We start from the raw sequence: 6680 nt of genomic DNA, 5'->3' as shown, positions 1-6680 counted from the left end.
AAGGATTCCCAATACCCGCGGGTTGGAGCGTGGCTGGGAAGAGAGGTCCCAACGGCGGAACCCTAGCGTGGTCGAGAGGAACGCCAACCCTAACTTTTTTTTTTTTGAGCAACTCGCCAACCCAACGAGAGGTGAAAACTTGCAAATCGTCCCAAGGAGGCAGGCCCAACCACTGATCTGATCCAGTTCTCAAGGCCCAACTCCAACCAGGTCCCCGGGCCGAAAATAAAAACAGCCCTAAAAAAAAACCAGATCTGATCGTTCGTGCCCCACGTTGTCTGAGACCGGAACCCCATCCGCGCCGCCCCTCCATCCCCATCCATGGCAGACGACAGCGACGGCGAGGGGTTCTGCGCCGACCCGTTCGAGGACGATAGCGACGGCGGTGACTCATGCGACTATCGCTGCTGCTGTGATGATGATGACGAGGACGAGTGGTCATGCGGTGCCCCCTGCGACGAGGACGACGACGACATCAACGTCGAGGAGATCTGCAGGGACCCGTGCGACAACGTCGTCGTCGTCGACGACGAAGACGAAGGGGAGGTCGAGGAAGCGTTATGCCACGACGACGACGAAGGGGAGAGCGATGGGTCGTTATGCGACGAGGACGCCGAGGGCGAGCAGTTATCCGACGACGACGAATGCGAGGGGAAGGGCGGGGGATTCGGCGACGACCGGTGTGACGATGAGGACGAGGGCAAGCCCGACGGGGAGAGCGAGGATTTCCGCGAGAACCCCTCCAACCATGACGAAGATGTCGGTGCGGAGGTGCTATCCGGCGGCGGCGGCGGTGGCTTCCGCGGCGGGGAGTTATTCGTCTCCCGCTTCCTTTTTTCAGATGCTTCCGACATCTCCGACTCCGATCATTCCGACTCCGAGGTAGAGGAGGCCGGCGGCGGAGAGGGGCTCACGCCCAGCGGGTTCGACCAGACGCCGTCGCCCGGGGCCTTCCGGATGGCAGTGGGCGTAGAAGACAGCGACTCCGATACCATATCCACCGATTCCGATTATGAAGACGACTACGAATTCTTCAAGCGGCCTGCGTCACGCCAGGCAGTGGAAGGCCTACCGGAGATGATCCTCAGCGAGGAGGAGGCCACGTGCGGCTGCGCGGTGTGCAAGGATGTATTCGCGTCAGGGCAGCGCGTTGTCTTTCTCCCGTGCAAGCACTACTTCCATGGCGACTGCATCCTGCCATGGCTCGCCATGAGGAGCACATGCCCTGTGTGCCGGTATCAACTCCCCACCGATGATACTGGGTCTGGGCAGCGACCGTCACATCAATTGAGGGTTCTTTTACCAGTGGGTCGTCAGGGTGCATCTCAGCAGGTATGATCTTGGACATTGTAGTGCTAAATTCTTGGTTGCATTGTCATGGTAGGGTTGGAATGTTTGTGAAATTTGTGCGTGGGATATGGCAAGGTGATTCATATAGTTCCAGTATGCAATAGTCCTGCAATTCCTAGTTGCTTTGATTGCTTATTTGCATCAAAATATCATCTGACATTCAGGATTTGAGGTTAGCAATGCTCTTTTTGCATACGAAATCTGAATCTATTCAAGGGTTGGGTTTTCTGTGGGGTGACCCATGTGAACCGTAGAAGCATAAAAGAAGTCTTTAGGAGAGCAGAATTTTAGAAGCATACAATCTGTATGCACGGAACCAAATCACTGTTTCCTTTGTGCGTTTTACTGAAATTGACTAACTGGTCATTGTTTATGCCTTGAACAAATTGGTACCAGTCTGTTAGGCAATGTGGTTTGATCATTTTCTTTTACATAGTTACATATCGGCAGGGGAAATTGTCATCAGTATTGACTCCAAGCTCCAAGCCCCATTTGCACATCAGATTTTAGTAGTATATAAAGCAATAGCGCACGTGTTGTCATGGCATTTACGAAAAGAATACACTGGCGCATATGACGATGTCCTATTCTACTGTTGTTTGTGTTCGAGATGAGGCATTTCAAATTTCAATATTGCTTCTTGTTTGATCAGTGACATACGCCACTTTCCATCTACTATCCACTTTGCACCTTTAGCTTCTACTCCGCCACACAATTTCCAGTAAGGCTTAATAGTTTGCCTGTAAAGACAATTCCAGTGTGTGTTTTACTGAAATTGACTTAACTGGTCGCTGGTTATGCCTGAACAAATTTCTGTTACATAATTATATCTGCAAGGGAAATTATCATCAATAGGAGTCCAACCTCCATTTGCACATCACATTTTGGTATACAGCAATCAAACATGTAGCCTTTTTAGCCTTTAGCAAAAGAAGGCACCGGAGCATACCTATGATGAATGGACCTTCTAGCGTCCAGGGGTCAGGGTTGGGCATTTACCAACCAGTAACATCTATTTATCTTTCCCGATTCATTAATTCTGATATCCTTCATGCTCCAATATACAGTACCTGACAAAATCGTGGGCATACGACGATGTCCTATTGTACTGTGTTTGTGTTCGGGATGTGGTTCTTCAGTATTGTTCTGTGGCTTGTTTGCTAAGTGTCATATTGTCAGTAAGTAGACTTGCCACTTTCCATCTACCATCCACTCCGCATCTTTAGGTCCTATTGGATTCCGCAACACATTTTCAGGAAGGCTTAATAGTTTGTACATGTGGCAGCCCAGCATAATGCATTATGAAAGTAGCAGAAAAAATGTTGCCGAAGATGTTTCAGAACGAAATTTATGCCATTTTCTTTTGCTGTCCTGTTCGTTCTGTACCGGTGGTTGGTGCAGAACGGCAGCGTGTGTGACCGTGTCCAGATGCCGCCGCGTTGGGTGAAGAAAGAGTGCTCGGCGGTGGCGACAGAGGCGAGCTTCTCACGCCATGCTTGCTTGCGGAATTCTGGCCGATCTGGAGGCTGTGCAACCGCTCTTGCTTATTTTGTTTATGATAGTCGATATGCCTCGGCGCAGATTCTCAATGGCTGAAGTCGCTCGTGCTCCTCTATACACCCCTCTCTCACCCGGTTCCAACTTCCAACACCGGCCGTCTACAGATGCCGAAGCCAAGGGCAGTTCCATTTCCTCACCGAGGAATAAAAATAAATATAATTGGTCGCCACATTAGAACTAGTATTATGTCCACCTGGCTACGTGCCATGAATCGATCCCATGCGCATTTTTTTCTTCTCTTATTAGTATACGGCTAAGCCGTATTGCCGGTGTCCTCTGTGCTCTGCGGAGCACCATCATCGGCCTCGTCCACCCCCATCCCGTCGAGCCTCCCCCGCAGCTCGGAGGCCTCCTCCCGGAGCCGGGCGCTCTCGCGGGCCACGCGGCCGTGCTCGGCGAGCACGCGGTTGAGCTCCACGAGGAGCCGCTGGTTGGCCGCCCGGAGCCGCGCCGCCCGCGACGACAGCTCGTCCAGCCGCCTCTGCTTCCTCACCCGCGACCGCCTCGCGGACTCGCGGTTCGACGCCAGCCGCCTCGTCTTCCTCTCGTCGCCGTTGCCGCGGCGCGCCGCCTGACCGTCATCGTCCACCGAGTCACCCTCCGGAGGCGCCCATCCGACGGCGGGGTTGCCGCCATTGTAGTCAGTGTATGGAGCCACCATGTCCGACAGCGAGGCCAAGTCGTACTGCCCATGCGTAGCGCGAGGATCGTAGACCTGCGGCAGCATGAACACGCCGGCGGCGCCGGGGTGGCACGCAATGCTGCAGGCGGCGCCGTGGCGTTGCATGCTTGGGATCGGAAGGCCGCAAGGCTCGCAATTATTGGTGGATTTTCTTTTGTGTGTTTCTTGCCCGGACGAATGGAGCGGGAGATCGAGCGGAGACCCGCAGCTTATAAACCGCGGGAAAAGCGGAGCGCGCTCTAAAGTTGTGGCTGGTATGGTGACGTGAGCAAATTTGGTTTTTGTTTTTGCTCAACGTCGTGGACGTTTGAGAATCATCGTCTTGATTCGTAATCTGTCGTCGACATGTCGGCGTCGCGAGGAAAGGCGGGCTTTGTTGATAGGAAGAACGCCTTTTCTTTTCTGCGTTGAGAAATTCTGTCGAAAGTAACAGCGCTTCTTTCTGTTCCAGGTGCAACCCGCACAGTAAACAAAATACTCGTTCGTTACATGTGTGGAATGGCATTGCATTACAGAGTTGCATGATCATGATCGCTTTGTTCAACGTCCGACCGTGGGGGCGATTATGGGGCTCCCATGGCGGATGCCGCCCAACAGATTTTTCTGGAATACGCATAAGACATGCGTATCATATATTCATATAAGAAATGGTATGGAAGCCACCACCAAGTACATTGTTTTACCATGGCCGATTACTCACGGCTAACCTGCCTAAACCCATACAACTTTGCCGCAAACCCCCCCGGTCTTTGCGCAAAATTCCGACCAATTGCCCAATAGATAAATTCAAGATGTACCCATCCGGCCTCTTTAATTGAAACGATTATGAAGATATACGAATAGGAAAACACGGGGTCGAGTGTCACGTCCTATGAATCCTCCATGATTAGAAAAATATATTAATTTGGATTAATGAGTGGTGATAGCACATGAAAAGTACCGGAATTCTACAAAGGGCTTTGAGTGACGGAATTTTTTCTCCAATATTGAGTGAGAACAGATCCTATGAAAAAATTCCTAATAATTTCAATCCTATGATCAAATGATCAACGTAGGGGAATTTCCTAAGGACCCAAGTCCTCCAAAAATCCTTCGAATCGAAGGATACCTCGTCCTTGACAAAATGTGCACGACATATTCATTGATGTAGCTTGTGCTCTTGTTATTTTTTTATGTCGCGCAGCTAGGCTCTAATGGCTATGTCAATGTAAAAATAGAGGCACCCAGTGTAACTAATGACATGTAACAAGAGGCCTAGGTTGCAAACTCATCATGCTGTGAAGGCCGGTGAGTTAGGAGCGTCCGTAGTCGTGCCCCATGAATATAAGCATCATGCCAAATCACATGGAAAACACCGTGTTTTTTATCCACTTTTATAAATGCAGCAGACTTTCATAACCATTTCCACGGGAGTCATAGTCATTCACATGCGACATCATCTTTATTTTACACATGACACGCATCTAGTAGTATTTTACATATGACACACATCTAGTGGCTTTGTTAGTAGAGATTTTTATGTTTTTACCTACATGATAGTGATAATGGTTACCTTACTTGGTTTTACGTGAAAATTAGTAGAAGTGCCTAGAGCAGAAGTAACCCTTGTTACTGAGACTGATTGGTTAGCAAACAGCTTATTGCACTGTCAATAAAAACGCAATGATTGTATCAGGAGACTTGTTGACCACTCTATTTTAGCACCAGCCTTTTCTTGTCGTGTAGTTGTCACTAACGCGGGAAGTTATAGCTGAATTTTGCACTAGTCTGCTCCACTACAAGGTAACTTTAACAACTTTTTGGATTGCGAGAACTTATAATCAATTACATGAGAACAAAAGCTTAATTCCTATATTTTGAATGAACGTGTTTTTACCGAAAACAGTTGTTTAGTTTTACCTCTTTGTTTGATTTGGTTACTTTTATTTGATAGGCTAGTATGTATGTTTATATGTTTTTTATGCTTGGAGAAATTCACAGGGGCACGCTGTGGCCTGCACACGCATTGTGGGCCATAGATTTGTGTCGTCACTTGAAAGGCCGGGTGCGTGCCTTAGCCCTTAATTACTGAAAAAGTCTTTCGCCCTGCTTTATATATAAAGCAAACCACCACAGCCACAAAGTTCAAGAAGAGTCCACACACACACACACACAAGGTAGCACGACACAAAGTACGAGAGGGTTCTGCTCAGGGCATAACTCAACAAGCCCTGAAATAGAAAACAAAAGGGGGTAGCATCGCAAGCGAAGAAGTTAATCCCGCTCAGGTGGTGGAGGAGGGAGCGGTGACGCCAAGCGGAGAGCTATCACACAAAGGTCAGCAATGATGATGTTGATGGCGTCCTGGTCCCGGTGGTGGCTAAGCGGCCGCCAAAGCCGCAAATAGCCACACATTTTGTACACCGCGTCACATCGAAGAGGCACACGCTGGATCACGAGCTTATTTCGAACCGTCCAAAGCGTCCATGCTAGGACCCCAATAGTCAACCACCTAATGTGGCGGCCCGTTGAAGGGGAGGCCTGAATCTCGGCGAAGAGGTTTGAGGAGTTGGTGTTACACCAATGACCACCAACGACCTCGCGGAGGAAGTGCTACTTGTGGGTTGCGTTGGGATTTCCTCGAATAGGAGAGGATGATGCAGTATAATGGAGATAAGTATTTCTCTCTGTTAAGAACCAATGGTATCAATCCAGTAGGAGAACCATGCAAGACCTCGTGAACAACACCTACACACAAAATAACAAATACTTGCACCAAACGTAAACAAGAGGTTGTCAACCCCTTGGCGGTCAATTGCAAGGATCAAACCCGTAGTGATAGATAGACAAACAAAAACACAAAATAAAATAACGGTAAATAAATTGCGGCAAGGTATTTTTTGGATTTTAATATATAATAAATATAGACTCGGGGGTCATAGTTTTCACTAGAGACTTCCCTCTTGAACATGGCACACGGTAGGCAATTGATAGAAAATCGCATAGTTATAACGATATTCAAGCAATGATCATGTATGGGGAATATTATGAATTATAGAACTGAAATTAGGTCAAGAGGTGCCACGAGGGGCCCATAAGCCTGCCCCCC

General features: G+C 48.9%; 2 protein-coding genes across 2 annotated transcripts; one reads left to right on the top strand and one right to left on the bottom strand.

The window, feature by feature from the left end:
* Nucleotides 1-278: 278 nt before the first annotated feature.
* LOC119324905 (E3 ubiquitin-protein ligase SIRP1-like) lies at nt 279-1993 on the top strand. The gene has a single exon (XM_037598672.1). The coding sequence runs from the start codon at nt 322-324 to the stop codon at nt 1336-1338; it is 1017 nt and encodes a 338-aa protein (XP_037454569.1). The 5' UTR covers nt 279-321; the 3' UTR covers nt 1339-1993.
* Nucleotides 1994-3045: 1052 nt separating this feature from the next.
* On the bottom strand, nt 3046-3773 carry LOC119324849 (ocs element-binding factor 1-like). Its single transcript, XM_037598616.1, has one exon. The coding sequence runs from the start codon at nt 3695-3697 to the stop codon at nt 3164-3166; it is 534 nt and encodes a 177-aa protein (XP_037454513.1). The 5' UTR covers nt 3698-3773; the 3' UTR covers nt 3046-3163.
* Nucleotides 3774-6680: the final 2907 nt, after the last annotated feature.

This window comes from Triticum dicoccoides, chromosome 6B (genome assembly GCF_002162155.2).
Source record: "Triticum dicoccoides isolate Atlit2015 ecotype Zavitan chromosome 6B, WEW_v2.0, whole genome shotgun sequence".
In the NCBI taxonomy this organism is placed as follows: Eukaryota; Viridiplantae; Streptophyta; class Magnoliopsida; order Poales; family Poaceae; genus Triticum; species Triticum dicoccoides.
Note: the sequence above shows the minus strand (reverse complement) of the source record. Positions and strands in the feature narration are given on the sequence as shown.

Excerpts from the sequence above, each read along its gene's own strand:
- LOC119324905 (XM_037598672.1), top strand. The coding sequence starts at position 322 with ATGGCAGACGACAGCGACGGCGAGGGGTTCTGCGCCGACCCGTTCGAG.
- LOC119324849 (XM_037598616.1), bottom strand. The coding sequence starts at position 3,697 with ATGCAACGCCACGGCGCCGCCTGCAGCATTGCGTGCCACCCCGGCGCC.